Source organism: Melampsora larici-populina (assembly GCF_000204055.1).
Source record: "Melampsora larici-populina 98AG31 unplaced genomic scaffold MELLAscaffold_21, whole genome shotgun sequence".
NCBI lineage: Eukaryota > Fungi > Basidiomycota > Pucciniomycetes > Pucciniales > Melampsoraceae > Melampsora > Melampsora laricis-populina.
The window spans coordinates 82,101-105,485 of record NW_006768785.1 but is presented as its reverse complement, the minus strand read 5'-3'; the positions used below and the strand labels follow the sequence as shown (position 1 = coordinate 105,485).

Here is a 23,385-nt window from a genome sequence, read left to right as displayed (position 1 = left end):
AAATCACTTACCGATGGCATCAACTTGTGATACACTCTAAGACGACATCCTTGGCAAGTTGGTCTAAAATCGTATTCAAGGTAGGTTGAATTGTATTATATAAAATTGAAGTAGATTTGCTCAATTCTATTTGTTTCCAAAACATTTTTGCGTTGTATTCCTAAGTTGAATCGATTTACTTGAGATTTCAACCAGTTGTGCTTCACAGTCCAGCGCTTTCGGATCAGTAATTGTCTTTATCAGCCGCAGGATGTGAAGGCATGGTCCCATCCGCGGAACTTTAGAATGTTCCTTCAAAATTGTTCTTAATGTAGCCAAGGAACATTCCTCAAGTGTCGTGACGAGACATCATCATAAATCCAGGCAAATATTTATTACTCGCCACAGTGGTCCCATCCTGTGCCTATGATCCATTCCCACAGGCTGGACAGAAAGTGAGAACAACCAACTCACTAAAGACAAGCCAGTCCAGTAACTAGTCTCAGAGCTAATAATGATTAAATGACTGAACATGAATTGATACCAACAAATGATCGAGTTACTAAGAACATTGTTTGTTAAACAGACCACTCAGTGCAACCGCACAGTGAGCATGCAAACAACATGCGCGAACAAAAGGCAAGTCGGTCGATGAACAAAGTCTAGTTAGATTGGAGACGTACATTGAGCTAGGCTCAATGCCCATCAATATAGACTGCACTTCTTCTAATGAGTCTCCTGGTCAATGTTGATGGAAGGATGTGCTGTGATCGCCAGTATATGCAGAAAAGTAATGATTTTACACAGGTGCCTACCAAGGGTAGTGGGAATGAGCGGGTAGACAGTAACAAAAGGGTGCGTGACTGCGCTTTAGTTTCAATCTACTTGGCCTTCTGAATTTGGGTTTGATGGAGGCATTGGCTATTGCTAGGTTTAGGAAGTTTGTTGAGGGATGTTCCCAAATCTCTCAGGCCATGTTCTGGTTTGTTTGATATTTGCAGACATAATTTTGAATCCTGGTGTACATTGGTAGGGGTAAGCCGGATGAAAGGTGTATCACTTCTATCACATTCATTCTTTGCAACACTGTGTTTTTATGCTAAATGGTGAAAGGCAAGGGATACAACTTCCTATTGCAGTATATCACTTGCTCTATACCTTGGAACTAAAAGTGGCATGACATTGACACCTCATCACATAAACTTAGGGTTGTGTCTGAACAGTAAGTAGAATCATTCCCTTGAAATCATTAGGGCAGTTCAGGTTTGTCTTTTTAAGACAAATTTTATGTTTCAAGACGTGATTGATGTCCTTAAACATAAACTTATATGGGGTTTCAAGCTTGGTTTTTTTGTGTGATTTTTATAAATCCCAAGAAGTTGTTTGTAAAAAAATCTTTGTAAAACAACACATTTTCAATTTGGGACACCTATAAAGGTTGCTTTGAAAAATTATGCATATTTCACAACAACGGGCAAGTTGTTGTTGCGTAAAAATACGTAAAAAAAGCTAACCGGGGGTTTCAAGTCAGGATATTTTTGTGAAACTTTTTATGAAACTGATAAGCTTCCAAAATTTTACCGTGTTTTGTTTCTGCAAATATATGGTTAACAGCATTAGTTACCTAAAGAGGTGTCCCAAATTTTTGAAATTTACGTAAAATTTTACGGTCTCAGACAACTTGTTGTACTGCAAAATACTATGGGGTTTCAAGTTCAAATTTTTTATGTATTTTTGCGCTACAGTTGCTCCAGCCTAGTCACAACCAGACTTGCTCTGCAAAATTGAAATTTGATTCCACAAATTTATACACTGAAATCCTACTTACATATCATATGTAAAAAGTCATTTTTGGGATATAAGGGAGGTGTTTGCCTCAGAAATGATTTGGTAAGTCAATCCCCTTGGCCAATTTTTTTGGGGGGCTACCAAAAAGTGCCCGCAAATAAAACCTGAGACCACCTGCTTTTAGAATCCGGTGGTTACTGAGAATGTTGGACTGAACTGTGGTTCAGTCCTGAGGTACTGATCTGTGGTGATGTCGTTGGAATCCAATCAAACGGAAACCGGAAACCGGGCGGTCTTGAGAGTTATCGAGAAGCCTTCAAAACCTCCCACTACACACATCTCATCCACCGTATTGATTGTTCACTTCAACTGGATTGTTAAGGTCTGCTCAAAAGACACTCAAATCAATAGATGTGACCTGCCCCTTCCAGTGCCCCCCTCAGGCTGAGCTATCCTCTGTCTGGTGCAAGCAATGAGGCTAGAAATCTGACAGGATTCATGTTGTGGTAAAAGTGCTCAAGAGGTCAAGTCCATCATGTGTTATAGAAGGTACAGGTGATAGCTGGGGAGAAGTTTGAAGAAGGCGGTATGGAGTTGTTTCATTGGGTGATTAAGAAGAACAAGTTAGATTGATCCCAAAGCGTAAAGCTACATTTCATTCTTGTCCTAATTAGTCTATGCTCATGTGTTCGTGTTGTGTGTGTGTTTTGTATCTTTCCTCTTTGGGATTAGCTCTTAAAAAAATTTGTCGTCGAGATTTCTCTTATAACCCTTGCCACTCTCGAACTTCGGTTTCTTCCCCATCGCGTGGAAACTGAAGTTCTTAGTGAGCACATTTTTCTCTTCCTCTTTTAATTCCTTTTCTCTCGATATTCAAACCTGGATTGTACTCACTCTTTACGATAGAACTTCCTACCACTCTATCGTATCCTGCATTCTGCAGGTAAGGCGTCGATTTTCTCCGCCCTCTCTTTACTACCTTACGAGTTCTTTAAAACTCATACAATACCTGTTCTGTCCAGGTGAATATTTCTTTTCTTATTTCTCTAAGTACTAGTGTGTGTTATATTTTGAAATGCATCGCGTGGAAACTGAAGTTCTTAAACTTCCTACCACTCTATCGTATCCTGCATTCTGCAGGTAAGGCGTCGATTTTCTCCGCCCTCTCTTTACTACCTTACGAGTTCTTTAAAACTCATACAATACCTGTTCTGTCCAGGTAAGGCGTCGATTTTCTCCGCCCTCTCTTTACTACCTTACGAGTTCTTTAAAACTCATACAATACCTGTTCTGTCCAGCATTCTGCAGGTATCATACTTCTTTCCGCGTTGAACCTCTGTCCGCGTGAACTCATTTCATGGTAGCGAGAGTTATTAAGATCCGACACCGAACTCTGTCAACAACTTCCTTCGTCATCATTGCATGTCATCCCCAGATCCTAGCCTAATCGATTCCGAAGACAACGACACGTTCTCCGACTCTGTTTCCGAAGCTGCTTCAGATACTCGCACCGAGAAACCTGATCATCTATCTAGTTCACTTCAAACCGTGACGACTATGGCAGATAAGGATGAATCAAAAGTTTTTGGTACTCCTTTACAGCAGTTTGTTCAAAAACTCAACTCAGCCATAGCCAAATATGATGTCGACACAAAGCTTACCGACGGCAATTTTCCCCAATGGTCTCTTGAAATACGCCAAGTCTTAAAGGTCCTTGACTACGACAAGTACTTGATCAAAACAGACTTCAAGTACCCGGGACTGTCCGATGATCAGCATCTGAAGGTTAAACTTGTAGTTTCAATCTGGATGATGGGGAAGATGGATTCTTTCAACAAAACTCGATGTCAGACTATGCTAAAACTTCGAGCCTGCAAGGATGTTGACGATGACGAAGAGGATGTTGGCGAGGACTCCGACGAGGATGACGATATTGCTTATGAACCCGCTCTGATCTGGTCCCATCTCAAAAATCATCATCAGAAGATTTCTGAAGCTGGTCTGCAAACAATCGAGGATGCTATAAATGAGATGAAGATTCTTCCTGGCGACTCATTCAAGACTCACTGCGACAAGTTCAACAACTTAATAGCGGACTACGTGAAATACAGAGGGAAGATCTCATCCTCACGAGCAGCCCGAAAGTTGATCAAGACTGTGAAATCCAGAATCACAGACAGCGTTTCCGAGAACATATATGCTCATGTCTCACCACTGACTCGCGAAGGAGTTGTCCAGTATCTTATTGACTACGAAGCCCGCAACGGAGGCTTTACCACACCAGCTCTCATAGAGGCTAGCCAAGCAAGTTATTCCACTGCCGCTGCCCACTCCGGGGGTGGAAGCTACCGTGATCGACACAACCGACCAAAATGCTCTGAGAACAACTGTATCTCAACTACCCACACCGCTGACAAGTGCTTCGCCAAACCTCACAATCGTGCTGCTCGAGACAAGTGGATCGCTCAGATGGAAGCAAAGAGAAACGGAACTCAGTCGTACAAGTCTCAGACACCAGCTCAAAACCCCAACGTATCTGGACTCCGTCAGCTGACACTTCCTACCGCCAACATGTCAATTGCATCCGATAATCCATTTGCTTCCCTTCACGTGTATCTTGATGACACCAATCTTGAGGATATCACAGCATCTGTATCTGTCAATTCTCTGTTCGAGTCATCCCACACTGTGTTCGACGAGGAATCTCCAGCCGCAAATGTAGTCAGTGAAAGTGGCGGTCAATGGGCCCTCTACGACACCGGAGCAAGTCATCATATGTTCAAGTCCAATACCTTGTTTTCAGAAGATTCACTAAGCAAAGTCGATGATTCCTCGAAAAGGCTGAAACTGGCAGGAGGAGAGGTCTCACTTGCAGTTCACTCCACCGGGACAGTTAAACTTAAATCTGGATCGGGCAAAATTTTTGAACTCAATAACAGTTTGTTTGTACCAGATCTCTCTCAAAACCTACTGGCAGGAGGTGCCATGCTTCGGAAAGGGGTTCAAATCATGATTCATCCGAACGATGTCAACTGCTTCTCCCTCGTCCTCAAAGGAGAAGCGCTGTTCAACGGTGTATTCGCCTCGAATAATCTGATGTATGTCGCCCTCGAACCGGTGAGTCTCAATCCCGACTCTACTGCTCTTGCGACATCTACTGAAGATTTGACTCGTCTTCATCATCGACGTCTAGGGCATCTGAACTGCAGGTACCTGAAAACAATGGGTGTTAATGAGAGCGTGGAAGGATTGGCGGAGGAAATAACTCAACTAGACTTCTGTGATACTTGCTCTCTGTCCAAGAACCATAAAATCCCCCACTCTTCCACCAGACCCAGAGCATCTCGCCATCTTGAAAACGTACATGTAGATCTAAGCGGTATCATCAGAACCAAAGGATTGAAAAATGAAATGTATTATGCTCTCTTTTGTGACGATTACTCATCCTATTGCCACATATACTTTATGAAAAGCAAGACGAAAGAAGAAGTCTATGACGTATTCATGTCGTACCTAGCACTTGCAGAGAGACAGACCTGCAAGATGTTGAAGCAATTCACTCTCGACAGAGGAGGTGAATTCCTGAATGATCTCCTAGGTGTTGAATTCAAGAAACGTGGCATTACTCTTCACTTGACAGCCGCCCACTCTCCTGAAGAAAATGGAGTATCAGAGCGAGGTAACAGAACAATAAGCACAAAAGCAAGATCAATTATGCTAGAATCAGGCACACCTCTTCGCTTTTGGGTACAGGCGTGTAACACGGCTGTTTTTCTAACTAACAGAACCATTACAGCTGCTCTTGATAACAATCGAACGCCTTTTGAAGCTTGGCATTTCAGAAAACCCTCAGTTGAACATCTAAGAGTGTTCGGCTGCCTTTCGTTTTCACTTATTCGAAAGGAATTAAGGGGGTCCAAGTTTGGTGCTGTGAGCTCGCGTGGGGTTCTTATGGGGTTCGAGGAGGACAACTTTAACTATCACATTTATGACTTAGCTTCCCAGAAACTTCTCATCACCCATCACGCAACTTTCAACGAGAACTCATTCCCGTTTCGTGAAAGCATCTCGAATATCCCACACAGCTCTCCAGTAGTTTCTAGTGATTCCACAGTCAATGCTCGTTTCTTTGACAATGATAGTGAAGAGGAACAAGACGAAATCACAGACTTACCTCCATCCGTTGCACCAACCACCGTGACGCCTTCATCTCGTGATCAAGCTGAAAACTCAAACCCTATCATAGCTCCTGTCGGTGAGAATGAATCAATTCAAACAACAACGGTCAGACGTTCCGACAGAAAGAAGAACCCGGTCAAGTACACGGCTGTTGCGGTTTGTGACACTCTCATTGATTCTTTTATCACAGCAGCCTGGGAATCAGCCCTTCGATTCGACCTTGGGATCCCCTTCGGCAATATGATAGCCATCTCGGACGATTCCCCTAAATCCTACTCCAAGGCAGTCTCCGGCCCAGAAGGTGATAGCTGGCTAAAAGCATGTCGAAAGGAGATTCAGGCTATGCACGATAAGAAGGTATGGAAATTAGTTGAAAGGCCATCGAACACAAATGTGATTCGTGGACTGTGGCTGTTCAGGAAGAAGCCTACCTCTGATCCAAGCAACCCTGTCAAGTTCAAGGCAAGGTTTGTGGCCATGGGTAACACTCAAGTTGAAGGTGAAGATTACTTCGAGACCTTTGCGCCCACAGGGAAGCCCTCATCCCTCAGAATTCTCCTAGCTCTGGCTGCTATCTTTGGGTGGGAAGTGCACCAGATGGATGCCGTCACAGCCTTCTTAAACTGTGATCTTTTCGAAACCATATATGTGGAACAGCCGGAAGGATTCAGACAGCCTGGTGAAGAGAGTAAAGTGTGTCTTCTCCTCAAATCTCTCTACGGCCTCAAACAAGCTCCTAAATATTGGCAAGACGACGTCGAAGAATTCCTCATCAGTGTCGGCTTTGCTCAGTGTGAGGTGGACCACTGTATTTATATCCGCAGACGGGAGGAAAGCTTCACGGTAGTGTACGTTCACGTTGATGATTTGGCCATTACTGGCAATGATATCTTCACTTTCAAAACCGAAATCTCCACTCGCTGGGAGATGGAAGACCTTGGAATAGCGTCTACTGTAGTTGGTATTGAAATCAAGAGGGAAGCTCAGTTCACGTATTCCATCTGCCAAGCCAAATATGCACACAAGATCCTTGAACGCTTTGAATCGACTGAGGTAAAGCCTGCAAGCACTCCGTTCCCGTCTTCACTTAAGTTATACAAACCAGATTTGGAAGAAATTGAAGACTTCAAGAGCCGAAACCTCCCGTATCGCAGTGTGGTGGGATCCCTTATGTACTTGTCTCAGCGCACTCGCCCCGATTTAGCTCATGCTGTGGGCACCCTCTCACAACATCTCGACTGGCCTGGTTTCCAACATTGGGATGCGGCTCGCCACGTTCTTCGATACCTCAAAGGAACGGTCAACGTCGGTATTGTTTACTCCAGAGACTCCTACGCAACCATCCTGAAGGGTCTCAAGAGCGAATTGTGCCCTCAAGCCTTGTGCGATGCCGACTGGGCTGGCGACAAAGACACCCGCAGATCGACTACAGGTTATGTCTTTATGCTTGCGAACGGTCCCATCTCATGGAAGAGTAGGCTCCAACCTACTGTCGCGCTGTCGTCAACCGAAGCGGAATACCGGGCGATAACAGAAGCCGGACAAGAGCTAGTATGGCTACGTACGATGATGTCCAAACTTGGCTACGAGGATCCTAACCCGACAGTTCTTGAAAGTGACAACAAAGGTGCCATTCATCTCACCAACAAAACCGTTTTTCATGGCAGAACCAAGCACATTGAAATTCACTATCACTGGATTCGAGAAGTAGTCAAATCAGGTAAAATTTCATTGCAGCATTGCCCAACTCACCTCATGATTGCCGATCTACTTACGAAGCCTCTAGGATCAGCTCAATTCATCAAACTTCGAAAACTACTGGGCATCAGAAACATAGCATGATGAACTTGAGGGGGTGTGTTGTGGTAAAAGTGCTCAAGAGGTCAAGTCCATCATGTGTTATAGAAGGTACAGGTGATAGCTGGGGAGAAGTTTGAAGAAGGCGGTATGGAGTTGTTTCATTGGGTGATTAAGAAGAACAAGTTAGATTGATCCCAAAGCGTAAAGCTACATTTCATTCTTGTCCTAATTAGTCTATGCTCATGTGTTCGTGTTGTGTGTGTGTTTTGTATCTTTCCTCTTTGGGATTAGCTCTTAAAAAAATTTGTTGTCGAGATTTCTCTTATAACCCTTGCCACTCTCGAACTTCGGTTTCTTCCCCATCGCGTGGAAACTGAAGTTCTTAGTGAGCACATTTTTCTCTTCCTCTTTTAATTCCTTTTCTCTCGATATTCAAACCTGGATTGTACTCACTCTTTACGATAGAACTTCCTACCACTCTATCGTATCCTGCATTCTGCAGGTAAGGCGTCGATTTTCTCCGCCCTCTCTTTACTACCTTACGAGTTCTTTAAAACTCATACAATACCTGTTCTGTCCAGGTGAATATTTCTTTTCTTATTTCTCTAAGTACTAGTGTGTGTTATATTTTGAAATGCATCGCGTGGAAACTGAAGTTCTTAAACTTCCTACCACTCTATCGTATCCTGCATTCTGCAGGTAAGGCGTCGATTTTCTCCGCCCTCTCTTTACTACCTTACGAGTTCTTTAAAACTCATACAATACCTGTTCTGTCCAGGTAAGGCGTCGATTTTCTCCGCCCTCTCTTTACTACCTTACGAGTTCTTTAAAACTCATACAATACCTGTTCTGTCCAGCATTCTGCAGGTATCATACTTCTTTCCGCGTTGAACCTCTGTCCGCGTGAACTCATTTCAATTCAAGCCTCTGAGCTGTTGTGACCATTCAAACGGTTTAATGGGGTTTGATCCCTCACTTGGTCTGGTCAAAGTTTCAAGAACTTGGTTGTACCCGCATCAAGAGAGGAAATTAAAGAACTAAGTAATCAATCAAAATAACAGACTTATACATAAATTGACCCACTATCTTTGAGAGTTTCAACAACTCTTGAATCAGAGACTAAGGTCTTCAAAGACCAATCACATTGGAGCCCTGGGTAAGAAGACTTGCCAAATGAACAGACTGGCAGACATATGGACAATTCTAGCTTCATCGAGTCTGAATCTAGGAGGAGGGTGTAAATGCCTTTTGATTTGTACTCAGGATCCCTTCCTCACACCAGCCCCACCTGCAAGCCCTATAAATATGGTATGAACTCTAGAGTCTGGTTGCAAACAAGTAGATCTCTGGGAGAAGCACGGCAACTCAGGTGGCAACTTGCTATCCTGGTTGTGAGATGTGTGTAGCGGGAGGTTTTGAAGGATTCTTGATAAATTTCATGACCACCCGGTTTCCGTTTGATTGGATTCCAACAACATCACCACAGATCAGTATCTCGGGACTGAACCACAGTTCAGTCCAACATTCTTAGTAACCACCGGACTTTAAAAGCGGGCGGTCTCAGGTTTTATTTGCGGGCGCTTTTTAGTAGCCCCCTTTTTTTTAAGAAAAAATTGTTCCCAACCCTCGACATTTGGGTCTAGGTACCTAAGGGACTCAATATTAAGTCCTCAAGTCCTTAAACTGAGTACTTAAGTGAGGTACTTAACTATTCAAATACTTAGGTAGCTCCTCTTATCAAAACTCATGGGGTACAGAATAGCATAGACTTGTGTTTTTACAATGTAAGGGCAAAGATTGTGGTGATAGAGTGAAGAAAAAGAAACTTGGCCAAAAAATTTTTGGGTATTACTGGGACCCCCTAACATTTGGGTCTCAGGGCTGGGGATGGGGCCGGGCTCTGTTCATGACTAGACTGGAGCAACTGTACAAGAACTTGCCCGTTGTTGTAAAATATGCATAAATTATTTAAAGCGGGACACTGTTTTAGGTGTCCCGAATTGAAAATACGTTAGTTTTACATTTGTTATGATGAACTTGCCCAAATTTTTAAAAAATATGCCAAAAAAATCCAACTTGAAACCCCCTACTGTAAAACTTTTGACTTGAAACCCCCTAATAGGGGGTGTCAAGTTCAATTTTTTTTACGGGAAAACCCGTAAATAACTTTCATGTTGTAGCATAAATTTACATAAAATTTGGGAGAACGGGAAAGTGTTATGTATCCTGTTCTTGCATAAAACGTAAACAGATAAGTTTACAGCACAGCTTTGAAGACCTAAATTTGCCTGTTTAACTCTTGGAAAAAGGTGTGCTTGATAGTGGATGCAAGGACAACCCTGCATCCTCTTACCAGCAGTTTTCTCATTACCATGTGGAAGATCAAGGCAAAAAAGGAAAAAAGCCTTGATTGTGGTTTACAAGCGATCATAAAAACTTGGGAAAGTTTTTTTACAGTTAAAACATAAAAACTTTCCTGTCTCGTAGTTTTTTTGTTGTAAAAATTCAAACTTGACACCCCTTAATAGGGGGTTTCTACACATTTTTACGCTACAAACTTGCCCTTTGTTGTGAAACATGCACAAATTTTTTTAAAGTGGGACACCTAAAAAGGTGTCTCAAATTAAAGCCATTTCAAGAAAGATTGACAACTTTTTTTGGAGAAAGTCATCTCTGCAGTGGGTAAAACCAGAGAAAAAACTTGATTACAGGTTTATTTTTTTCTGTATTCTTCCATTTAGCAAAGAGACAAAATCAAGTGAGGGACAAAAGCCATGTTTTGCACATTGGCAAGATTTTCGAAGAGAATCAATCTTGGTTGAAACAACTGTAAGAACACATCTGCCAGTGTGTGTCTTACAAAAATAATTTTATGAACAACTTGTCTGAATTTTCAAAAAATACACAAAAAAAATGCAAACTTGAAACCCCCAATTTAAGACCTCCAAGCCACCTTGAGAAGCAGAGAATCCGCTGCTTCATGGAATCCAAGAGCCTCATTGTATGGTGAGCAGGGCTATGACCCAGCCCTGGAAATGCCTGGTTGCATCTTCAAGTAGACCAGGGCCTGTTGTGGGCCTGTATGAAAGTGATAGGACCAAAAATGTCACGGCCAGAGATCCTGGGACTCTGTAGGCCAAGCTCAGCCAGCCCAGGGTGCATACCGCTTGCCTCCAAGAAATAATCAGGCAGGCTTGGGCAGTTGGGGCCAGGGACAGGTGATGACCCTAACAGTGAGGTGTGAGTTTGGCGCAGTACCACAGTGATGTATAATATAATTGACTGTCTGAACCGTCTGAACCGTCAGACAGTCACACGCCCTGTGTCATCTTAGACTCTCTCATCACCGGGCTGACCACCACAATAAGCATCACTGTTGTCCATCAACATCCTCTCAACATCAATTGCTCTAAACTTAACAAAGTCCCACGCTCGCGCATCCTCGCTCGACGCCTCGCGAGGGACTTACGCCAAATGTGTACGCTCCAAAACCTCAGAGATATGGGTTTGGCAGGGAGCTTGCTTCAAGGCCTTATACCTTTTTCCACACCGAGGATTTGGGTCTAGTCCAAAGGAAAAAGCTGAGTGTCTGCCTCTTCTGCATAATGTACATATTTTTTTCCCAAGGAAAGTGCTTCCCTCTTGCCTAAAATGCACATCAAATATTGGCTCTTAACAGAGGATTACACATGTGACCTCTCTCTCAAGTCCAAATTTGCTGCTAAGACCCACTCTTTGAAGCACATTTTTTCGCAGAGGGGAGCACATTCCTCGGGAAAAAAAATATGTACCTTATGCGCCAGAGTCAGGCGCACAAGTTCTTCTTTTGGACCATATGTGAATCCTTGGTGTGGAAAAAGTTATAAGCACTCGAAGTGAGCTCCCTGCAAAAGCCAAATCTCTGAGCTTATGGAGCGTACACAATTGGCGTAAGTCCCTCGCTCGACGCCTCGCGAGGATGCGCGAGCGTGGGACTTTGTCAAGTTTACAATTGCTCATCCTCATCCAGATTCCAATGTGTAGTGAGTTGACTTATAACACAAGGTAGGATCACAATCCAGTTTACTCTTGCAAGAGTGCAAGAATAAGACAACACAAAAGACATATAAAAAATGACAATACACATACATATATGGACATCATTCAAGTAGCTTGATCAGACCTATGTGGCCATCAAGCATTTTGTTGTATTCTCAACTCAGATCAAGGTAGAATTTTTATCAAGTTGTTTTGATGGTTGATGAATTCCTTGACCGAAGCATGCAAGAAGCAGTAAGGAACTTAGTTGAGTTTATCCTTGACCTTCTTTGTCACTTATGCCTGAGGTTGTTTGTCAGATCCCAGAATCATACCCTTGACTCCTGGTGTACTTGGGAAGTGGGTTCGAGACTTGCTTTATTCCTTACAACCCAGTGTCAAGACTCACATCACTTAGATCAAAAATTGACTATAAACCAGGCAGAATCTGTTCTTGAGAGTTCGGCTGCATTGATTGAAAGCGTCATATCTTCTAGAATCAACGATACATGCACATCCGTCAATCTCCTTGAAAGATAATTACTTGAGATTCGTGTATCGTCAACTGAAGTACAATGAAATAAGCCGGACAGAACAAGTCTAATGAATGTTGACACTAGATAGTAGACTTCAAGTTGGCATCAGAAAAAGATAGTTTTTAGCCTCGGAGAAGAAACAGACAGGAGGTCAAGTCGAGTGAACCGAAGTAAATTGACCTGAAACATCGACTCATGGTTGATAATGGAGAGTCACAACTACTTAGTTTGAGGGAACTAGGATATCCCTAAAGACCATTTCTCTCGATTGTTCCAGGGCACTTTAAGGTCCGTGGAAGTCTCTCTCATTTTCTTTTGCCAAAGTGGCAACGTCATCATCGGTGAGCCGCGCGGGCTCGAGATACTCGGAGTTTACCCGGCCCGAACAGTAAGAAGTACGACCTATGGGATCTATATCTAGATCTTCAATGGCTGGGTGTTCATGCTAAAACCAGAAATTACGAACAGATGCGAGTTATAATAATGATATTTTACCCAAGGAGTGAGGAGAACAGATGAAGTACGCACCACGGCCGGAACTTCAGCGCAACAGATAGATGCGAACTCGTTAAGCGAATTCTTCACTATTTCCATGGTTATGCTGCAAATGTCGAATAGAGCAAACTAGACATCAGTCACATATAGTTCACGACACCAAATGAAGGCTTACTAATTTTGTGAGGGAACTATTGGGTTCGGAGTTCCATCAGCTTTTTTCGACCAGTACATGACCTGAAGGATATGTTCGAGAAGAAAGCAATCAGGTTGACAGCGACATTGACTTGTTCATAAACTTGTCACTCACACCACAGCTTTTATAACCTGTACTATTCCACCTATTGTTGAACATTGCCTGACCAGCCCTACAGCAAACCAAGGAAAAAATGAATGAACCAGTACATAGAAGAAAATCAATGACACCTAGCAAGAAGTATTTCAAGTTCTGAATCGCTTACACCTGACAGTCATTTAAATCTACTGGGCCTCCTGCATCGGGGCATTGGTACAAGTTGGTTTGATCGTTTTGATCACTGGGGGGTTTACAGTCGCGGGGTTTTAATTGATTTTGGCGCGATCGAAGGCGGTTGGGTAGGCCACCGGCACGAACTAAGGAAGTTTGTAAGAGGGTTAATACTAAGACTAAGGTGATGAACTTCATATCAGAAAAGTATGGAATGAGTGTGCGCAAAGGATGTAATTAGCTCTAGCTGTTCTAGGATCTTGATTTGATGGGGAGCGTGACGGTACTGGAAAGCGAGGAAACTCAAAAGAATAAACTTAACAAAGTCCTCATATATAAGTACAAAAAAACGGTCAAATCATAAAAGGAGGGTTCCAACTTCTTACTGAAAATATCAGTTCTATTAAACTTGGTGGTTGAGTTTTAAATAGATTTCTTCCGACTTTCCTCTCCCAAAAGTCTTCGAATTATGTAAGTTGACAAGATGTTAAGTTTATCTTGAGTTCAGCACTTTGTATTAATCATTTTAGACACTCGAGGGAATGAAATGTCGTTTTTTGTATTACACCATTCACTCTGTCATATGTACATGCATTCAATTCGACAGTGGTCTTATTCACCGGGGGAAAATTGGTGTCACATATCGATATGTGAGACATCTGTGGATCTGAGTCACAGTGTACACACATAGAAACCGAGTGACATACTGTCACATCCCTCGGATGTGACTTTAATTCACTTATGGTTCACATTCATTCAGCTCCTTCGGTAGTTTTAGTCCAATATACTGTTTGGGCAGATTCCGACTGCGTTATGGCGTAAGACAAAGTCGGGAATCCTAACAGTTATGCCCTAAAGTTCCAAAAGCCTAAACTCAGAACCTGATTCCTTCACAGGCTTTAACCTGGCATGTATGGGTTTATCAAAGAGTCACAGCTACATATACTTAACTGCTACATACAACTTTTCAGTACGCTGAGCCCTGGTCAAGCTTACCCAGATTGGGCTAAAACTCGCCGGGTTTCCTTTCAAATCGTGTCAGGCATTAGATAAGTGCTTAACAAGCCTTGTAGGGATACTAGGTAGGTGCTTTCAGATAAAGAATAGACCTTAAGATACTACAGGACAAATCCGACCGGCATTAACTCCAGCACATCTCCAACAGGTTTACCACTCACTTCACATCAATCTCCTCGTATCAAGGGTGCGTTTCATATCTCACTCACGACCGATCGATCAATCCAGCTCGACTATCAACAACATCATCAAAAACAACCTATCATCACATCTCACCTATTTGCAAGCAAAGGTTTGCAGCTGCTTGACTGGTGCAAGGGCGAAACCTTTGTGACAATCTGATTTGACAAACTGGTGTTGTCAATGACCATTGCTCAGCATTTATCAACTCGAATCAACGACCATTGATATTGTATCAATTCTCGACATCCAACCAACCATGAACCGCCAGTGCGATTGTGCGATATGCCTCAACAAGGGTCCAACAGTCTCTCTACTGACCATCAAGCAACATCGAGCAAAACACGGCTTGGGGCCTCCTAAAATTCAACCTCAGCAGCCTTCGTCATCAGATCCAACACCCTCACCGGATCCAGCACCATCATCTGATTCATCAACACCATCTGCTTCAAAATCATCATCCAACATGACACAGGATGTGGTATCCTCGATACATGACGAGATCCTAAGGACTAGTTTAAACTCAATTGTAAATCTTAGCCAGCAACCTTTAGGTGCAGCAGCTGGTGAGTATATGTACATTTGTAAGGTTTGCTACGGAGTTTTACGACCCGCCACATGACTCTACACTTTGTTTATTTATGTAACTATCCAGCAAAACGTACCGACGGAAATTGGCTATTCCTCTGTGTTGCGCTGGTGACATACCTTCATGTTGTTGCTGGAGTCAGCAGAAGGGTTGTCGATTCAACTCTCAAGATTTTACGCCTCATCTTAATCCAATTCAGCCAAAACATCTCCCTTCACAAGTTTGATGAAGATCTTCTCAAGACTTTTCCGACTAGTAGTGCTACAGCATTGAAATGGTTGGAAATCGAATCTGTTCTAGAGCGCAGTGTTTGTTGTCCGAAATGTTTCAAGAAATACAGAAATCCCGAAGGCGATGAGCCTCCAATTCCTAAGTTATGTACACGTAAAGAAACCGAACGTAGCAAGTCTTGCAATGAGCCTCTTTTCCGGAAAAACAACATACCTTTCAGATTTTACAGCACACAGCCTTTTATACCTTGGCTCACCCGCTTTCTCAAACGTCGTCACATCGAAGATCATCTTGATAAATCTATCCTCATTCATCAACAACCGCGCCGGGAGCCAGCTACGGATATATGGGACGGAGAAATGTGGCGGTCTTTTCAAGATCCCAAAACAAACTCAGCTTTCACTTCAACTTCTGGAAATCTAGCGTTTGGAATATATGTAGATTGGTTCAACCCGTTTGGAAATAAGATTGCAGGGAAAAAGTCGTCAGTTGGAGCTATCATCTTGTTTTGTCTATCTCTTCCACCAGAAATTCGATACAAGCTCGAGAATATATGTGTAATTGGAATCACCCCTGGACCACACGAGCCATCAGTGCTGCAAATGAACAATGTGATCGATGATCTAGTAGCCGAGCTGAAGCATCTCTGGAAACACGGAATTGATATCCCAACATTTCGACATCCTGAAGGCCGTAACATAAGGGTTGCACTCATGACTGCTGTGTGTGACCTGCCCGCCATTCGAAAATTAATCGGCTACGCATCACATAGCGCTCGTTTCTTTTGTTCTTTCTGTTACCTGACACAAGATAACAACCACTCGCTTGAATATCAAAGCTGGACGCTTAGAAATCACACGGATCACACTCGTCAAGCAAATGCCTGGAAAGATGCTCCAACTCATAATGCTCGAAAGAAACTGTTTGATACCTGTGGGGTCCGATGGTCATGTTTAAACAAATTAGAATACTGGGATCCGACAAAGATGGTCGTGGTTGATACAATGCACTGTATCAGTGGAATCCTTGAGTACCATTTCAGACGGGTATGGAATCTTGATGAATTAGGCAAAACCCTTGATAAAGAAAAGGACGACTCGAAACTCAGCAACCTCTTGCAAGAAGCAATTGATACGGACATTTCAATGAACGACACGTGGGAACCTTTTCAACCTGATCTGGACCAAGCAATGGGCTTCTCAAATAGTGACACTTCATCTTTTTCAAACAGTACAGGTCGAAGAGTAGGAAACTTATCGCTTAATCCATGTACATTGACAGTATTAGAAGAAGGCCTTGGTGATGACGAAATGGATGACATTTATGATGATGATGGAGAACCTCTTAGTGGGACGGACAAATCTAGTATTCCAGACGACCTTTTAAGTACTGAAGCTCTCAAAAAAATTCGCTCAGCAATTGTCCACACAACAATTCCATCGTTGATGTCCCCTCCTCCTTCCAATCTAGGAAGTGCTTCACATGGAAAACTGAAATCATCCGACTGGGTTGTCCTTGCCACAGTTCATATTCCTTTCGTCATATTCCAGCTTGTTGACTTGGGCATGATTGCGCCAGACATAGCAATCAATGCCCTTCATCTATGCAGTTTGACTGAAATCGTTATGAATTATCAAAGCTCTATGACAAAAATTCAGAATTATTTCAATCATCTCACTGCCTACCGAGCCACCCTACAGAAACTTCGATCCGATTTAAAGCCAACTCCAAATCAACACATGGCTTTCCATGTCCCGTTTCAGCACTTCAACTATGGTCCGTCAGCTTACTTGGCAGCCTGGCAGTTTGAGCAATACAACGGTATTCTACAACGAATTCCAAACAATCGAAAGATATGTAAGTCAAGTATTAAATCCGCTTAATATTGTATCTCACTCACCTCTCCTTGTTCTTTCATAGGGGAACTTGATTTGACAATGCTTCGACAAGTCTGTCGAGCATCAAATCTGGCTGTGTCACTAGACTCTCCAGATCTACCAGAGTGCGTGAGGGAAGTAGCTCCTCTTATGCAGTGTGGTAAAAAGTTGTCTTCCTCTATTGGCGAGATTCCCCTTGACGAAGATTCTGCAACATCAACATCAACAAAAGCGATCATAAATATGTCAGATAACCTCTGCTCAGCCACTTATCAAGCTCTGCTCCGAAAACTCAATCCTCACAATCCGTCTTCCCAGCATCAGTTAAATCAAGCCATCACCTCTCAAAAACTCATATCTTCACGGGTAAAGTTTGCAAAACAGATCACTTGGTCAGGCCACACTCTCACAAAATATGAGAGTAGCTGCAAGAACGGAATTATTGAATACAACCCGACTCACAACCCAGAAGCGCCAGTATTTGGTCAAGTTCTCCAGATATTCCACCATACTCGCTGGTGTACATCAACTTCTCAAGACATACAAGAGACCTTCATATCACTTCTTAGATATCGGGCGTTGAACGAGAGTGATGGCTTACGCAACCCTTTCAAAAACTGGTCAGACCTCAACATACAATTATTTTATACAAATCCAACAAAGGCTCACATGGCACAAGGATTTGGTTTGGTTCCCGAATTGATACCTGAAGTCATACAGCTTCATCAAGTCCGTTATCCCACTGCATCATACAATTACAAATCAAGAACTTTTGGTATTTCACAACCAACAATCGCTGTAAAATCTTTGAGCCGCGGTCGTCATACTTGGTCATGACCAATCACATCTACTTTGGGACATGTATTCATTTGATTTTTTCTTTTTTCTCATTCATTCATTTGATTTTCTCTCATTGGATACAACTTCTCGCAAGCCTACATTCATCGTTTGTTTGGCCTTAATTTTCAATTTCCAATCTGCAACATCTCCGAATGCTTTAAATTGATTCCATCTTGACCCCACTTTTTCCATCTTCATCACATCTTTTCATTTTATCTTTTCATTATATCTTCTGTCCGAACATAGTCTCGTCTTGTCAACTCTTCTCATCTTATTACTCGCTTTCCATCAATATCATCTCATTTTCTCTTGTCTACATCTACTTTTTGTTCATCGAGTCTAAATCCCATCTTATTAATCACTGTCCATCATGCCACAAACACCCTCCACCACACCTGCTCGCCCAGCCAATAAAACACCAAACTCATCTACCACACCTTCTCGTCCAGTTAATAACACACCAAATTCAGCAACACCTTCCAATGACCCCTACAGGGATATGCGACAGCTTCAAGCGCGGTGGAACCAGCTATCAATAAATAGTGGTGAGAGTACTCCAGAGAACACCCCCAGTCCCAAACGACGTGTCTACAAACCTCGAGCCCGAACTAAAAAGAAGCCTGAAGATATGTATGCAGCCATCAATCTGAAAAAATACAAAATCTCTAAGTTCCTCAGTGTACGCTACCCTGAATACTTTTTTTCTTCTTTCTTGTTTACCAAAAACTCACACAACTTGCTATATGTAGGCATCTGCGCATGACTTATGCTTGATATTAATGGGTCGAGCCACTCCAAGGTCACCATTTCCGCCACCTCCCGATCAATACTACAGCCGTTCTTTACAACAATTCAAGCCTATAGATGAATAACCAGATTGTTACCAGGGTGGTTCAAACTTACAAAGAATATACCGCGAGAAGTCAAACACCAAGTAGATGGTGTTTTTGGATCCAAGGATGACGTCACTTTAAATGTCGGGGCAAATGCATACCATAGGGCAATTTTAATCTTCAACCATGGAATGGGGAGCGCAAGTAGACGATCAATTCAATCAGAATATGATCATGTTATTTGTTAAGGTGTGGAAGTGGGGCTTGAACGGTTTCAGAATCACGGTTGCACAAAAGCAAGAAGCCGACCGTCTCAAGATGGATGATATGATCTTATCTGCGATCTTTGTAAAGCATATCAAGTACCTTCGCAATCAATACAAGAAGCTCCTCAAAGACCCAAACGCTCTAGTTAATGAACAAGAGAAAAACACCAGAAGTGTGTCACTTCAGCGAGTGAGTACTTTGACATTATTTTGACCTCAAGGCATATCTTTCAACTAGATTTCTAACCCAGGTACTCTCATTTTTTATCCATTCAACAGAAGACTGAAAAGCGCCAGAAGCACCTAATGGCTATGGGTGTTGTACCTTGCTATGTTGATGCGTTTGAGAATAGATACGCAAACTCGGATGATGAAGTTGACGTCAATCCCACCTTCCCTGAAATTTCCATCAACTTCAGCAAATATCCGTTCTGGCGTTCCCCAATCGCAAACAACTTTATCGACTTTATAGAAGGCCACAAAGTACACTCAACTGTCCGAATCACTGGTGCTAAAGGACGTGCACCAAGAGGCAACAAAGCTCGTCCACGCCAACGCCGCGACCCACCAGTCATAGATTACGATGCAGTTGCACCTTCTGGCCTTCCTGAGGATTGGTATAATCCTGTGTTTCTTGCAAAGTGTACCTTCACCGATCTTTTGGCTCTTAAAATGGCACCACGAATGTTTCCACAACATGGTAATTTCCTCAGCATCTTGCCCGCTACAAACGATGTTACCTTATACGATGATGAAGGAGTAGCATCTATCCCCCCCCATGTGTCCAATGTACCTCTAGCCGAATCTCAGGGTAGCAAACAACCTCCTGAATTTCCACAGGCCCGTCACCTCAACTTTGAAAACCACACTGTGTTTGTTTGGCCCAAGGACAACGAGCATCCTGTAGCTGGACCCTCTACTTCCCGCAGTCATCAAACTACAGATGATGATCCAGAGACGGATCTAGAGATGGAGCACGACTCGCTGTTCGATGGTTCTGACGATGAACTCTAATTTACCATTTTCATGTATCTTCGGTGTGGTTTCATTTTACTTATACTTCTGCTTGTTCCTTAAATTGTGATAAAATGAAAAAAAATCTTACTGTGGTTTCATCTTGCTCGTTTTTCCCTCTTCAAATTACAATAACCTAAAAAATATGATTTCTTTTTTTCTCACTTCTGTCAATGTGCTTTCACCTCACTCGGTCTTTGATCCATTTGTATATACATATGGCCACTCAGCTTGAAATGAATGTTGCTTCTTTTGTATATACATATGGTCACTCAGCTCGTAATAAATGTTGCTATTTTTCTTGGAATTGGTGAGCTTTGTTCGCTTTCCCAGAACACAAACAAAGATGTTACTTTTTAGCTTAATGCCAAGTCATCCATCGTCATCCTCAAATTGCAACAAGACTTCTTTCATCAAAACACTTCTCAATTTGTTTTGTCATCGATTGGTCTCAGATATGTTTTTCTCATATGTAGCAAGAATCATAAGATCACAAAGAGATGCCATGTCCTCAAATTTAAGATAACATGTACACGGACATCTCCAAATCCAACTTTCACTATCACTATACAGTTTAAAATTGATTTTTTCCTATTTAATTGTGAGTTCATCCGGCACTGACTACAATCAATTATGATAAATTCACACACAATCATTGTCTTTAATTTAGAGCTAACAGATATATACTCCAAGGAGATGTTGAAGATGAGGATGTATATGTAGACAGTGGGGTGAGTGGTGATGAAGAATTGAGGTGAGGTGTGAACGACGTTAACCTGATGTATCTTCATAAAGGTCTATCAAGTGTTTTGTGTCAAGCCTGTGAAGTTTTGACACGAGATTCATGCCTCATCAAGGTATTAGCCAGGTTAAAGGCTCAGTTTAAGCTGGGTTAAGCCTAAGTAGGGCCAAAGGTACGTCAAGGTACATGATGATGTATACAGTTAAGTATATGTAGCTGTGACTCTTTGATAAACCCATACATGCCAGGTTAAAGCTTGTGAGGAATCAGGTTCTGAGTTTAGGCTTTTGGAACTTTAGGGCATAACTGTTAGGATTCCCGACTTTGTCTTACGCCATAACGCAGTCGGAATCTGCCCAAACAGTATATTGGACTAAAACTACCGAAGGAGCTAAATGAATGTGAACCATAAGTGAATTAAAGTCACATCCGAGGGATGTGACAGTATGTCACTCGGTTTCTATGTGTGTACACTGTGACTCAGATCCACAGATGTCTCACATATCGATATGTGACACCAATTTTCCCCCGGTGATTGCTCGACTACAAGTCTATCAAAGGAATCATCAGGATGGCAGCCTGGCCTTCAAAAAAAAAGACGCGCCCTGGCGCGGTTGTGAAAATGGGCGCGTTGGGCGCAGCCTCTCACAGTGCAAAAATGGAACAAAATGAAAAATGAAAAAACAGTCCAATGATTGCATTTTGACCAAACTTAAATCTACTTTGGTTGCTGATGAGGTTGAACATGGAATGTTTGCAGGTTGAGTGTTTAAGAATGGAAAGAGAGAGTTGTGGTAGAGGCTTGGCAATACAGTTTATAGAGTAGAGGAATTTTGTTGATCATGAAGTGATAAGGTAGAGAAGAATGTTGATATTTCAGATTTACTGATGATCAGGGATGGGTAAAGAGAATTTGAGGTGGGAGGGTATGTTAAATCAGATAAGGTTGTTAAGGTTTTTGAAATTTCAGGATGATACTTCAGATATCTTGGTGTTTCTATTTCACTTTGTTGTGGGTATTCTTCTTTTGCTTTTACTTTCTTCTTATATGTCCTCTTCTTTACGGGCTTTGGTGATCTGTACTAATTTTTCTTGTTTTCATGAAAAGGTTATCAACGTCAGTTGCTCTCGCAGTGGCAGTGCGGGCTTGTAACCTGTAGTGACACAATTTCAGGTGAGCACTCTGCTCTCTCTCTCCCATTGTTGGGAAATCCAATGATGGAGAGGAGCCGGAAGATCAAGGAGTGGTACAACAAGATATAGAGAATCCTAAACCTGAGCCCTGAGAGCTTTGTTGTAGATGTGGCGCCGGCTCCCATGGCCTCCGGCCATAACAATGCAAAGGTATTGCAAACAAGATGTGTGATAGAAGAAAGTTGCAAACCCAGTCACCACATCTTTCTTGATTGCATTATGATCAGCAACCCAGCATAATAGTAAAATTTTGATCATCTTAGATAACCAATCAGTCATCAAAGACCTTACAAATTTCCCAACCAACATTGCATCACTGCTCAACCGGAAAGAAGCCTTCAAAAGACTCAAATACTTAGCAACAAACCTCACATACACAAAAGTGACAATTTGGTGATGCCCAAGTCACTGTGGTGGCAAAGGCAATGAAACTGTTGACAAAATAGCTAACGGCTTGAAAAAAAGATTTGCCAAGCACCTTCACGTCTACCACAACTCTCGCAGGTTTTACCACAGCCATCAAGGCATGGTCAAAATTGGATGCAAATGAATTCAGCCCCCAAAACATCAAACGTTTGGGTCATAAACCATCACCAAAAAAGCATCTAAAAGCCTTGAGTCAACTTCAAAAACACAAATGTGCAACTATCATGCAGCTGAGATCAAATCATCTTTGTCTCAATTCTGACCTCAAGGTGTGCTCCGGAACCGAAGATCCGATGGATCTCCGTCAGAGCATCTGTCAGATCCGGATGTCGGAAAGGATTTTGAAACCATCTGGTGACCGGATAATCTGGCGGTTCGGTTGTCGGAATGGCCTGAAAACACCGGATACCGCAGCTTACGCGTGTCGTCAGGGACCCAGACCCGGTTTTTTGGCCGGATATCCGTTGGATCCGGATACCGGAAAGGCCTTTGACATCATCCTTGAGCTCGCCGGATATTGGCCGGAGCACACCTTGATTCTGACCTATTTGAACATCAGCAATGTTTTTACACCTTGTGCAAATGCCAAGAGGGCATTGAAACTAATGATCATTATCTATTCATATGCCACAGATATTCAAAATGTGACACAAAGCTCACAAATGCAATTCACAAACTTCAACTAAACAAAACATCAGACATCCTCAACTACCCAAAGGTTTTTGATCAAGTCAAGTCTGGCTCGCCGCGCTACCCAGCGCTACTAGGCAAGAAAACGCTAGCGTGGCGCGTAAAAAATCTCACAAAACTTGGTAGGGTTAATGGTAGTTGTCAACTTGTTTTTGGCAAAAATGGTAGCTTTTAGCGTGTTTTTTTTGCAGCGCTTCTCAGCGTTACCGGCCAAAAAAAAATTAAT

The 23,385-nt window shown here is 42.5% G+C and overlaps 4 protein-coding genes across 4 annotated transcripts; 3 read left to right on the top strand and 1 right to left on the bottom strand.

Moving 5' to 3' along the window:
• Positions 1 to 12,582: 12,582 nt before the first annotated feature.
• MELLADRAFT_106985 (uncharacterized protein) lies at positions 12,583 to 13,458 on the bottom strand (the record flags this gene model as incomplete). The annotated part of the gene is made up of 5 exons (XM_007410545.1): positions 12,583 to 12,744; positions 12,828 to 12,900; positions 12,970 to 13,031; positions 13,105 to 13,162; positions 13,256 to 13,458. The coding sequence occupies 5 exons, from the start codon at positions 13,456 to 13,458 to the stop codon at positions 12,583 to 12,585; spliced, it is 558 nt and encodes a 185-aa protein (XP_007410607.1).
• A 1,258-nt stretch (positions 13,459 to 14,716) lies between these two features.
• Positions 14,717 to 17,991, top strand: MELLADRAFT_106984 (uncharacterized protein; the record flags this gene model as incomplete). The annotated part of the gene is made up of 4 exons (XM_007410718.1): positions 14,717 to 15,023; positions 15,113 to 15,452; positions 16,116 to 17,134; positions 17,198 to 17,991. 4 exons carry the CDS (start codon positions 14,717 to 14,719, stop codon positions 17,989 to 17,991), a joined length of 2,460 nt encoding a protein of 819 aa, XP_007410780.1.
• A 373-nt stretch (positions 17,992 to 18,364) lies between these two features.
• Positions 18,365 to 18,866, top strand: MELLADRAFT_106983 (uncharacterized protein; the record flags this gene model as incomplete). Its single annotated transcript, XM_007410719.1, has 2 exons — positions 18,365 to 18,673; positions 18,744 to 18,866. The coding sequence occupies 2 exons, from the start codon at positions 18,365 to 18,367 to the stop codon at positions 18,864 to 18,866; spliced, it is 432 nt and encodes a 143-aa protein (XP_007410781.1).
• A 147-nt stretch (positions 18,867 to 19,013) lies between these two features.
• MELLADRAFT_106982 (uncharacterized protein) lies at positions 19,014 to 20,107 on the top strand (the record flags this gene model as incomplete). Its single annotated transcript, XM_007410720.1, has 2 exons — positions 19,014 to 19,283; positions 19,373 to 20,107. The coding sequence occupies 2 exons, from the start codon at positions 19,014 to 19,016 to the stop codon at positions 20,105 to 20,107; spliced, it is 1,005 nt and encodes a 334-aa protein (XP_007410782.1).
• Positions 20,108 to 23,385: the final 3,278 nt, after the last annotated feature.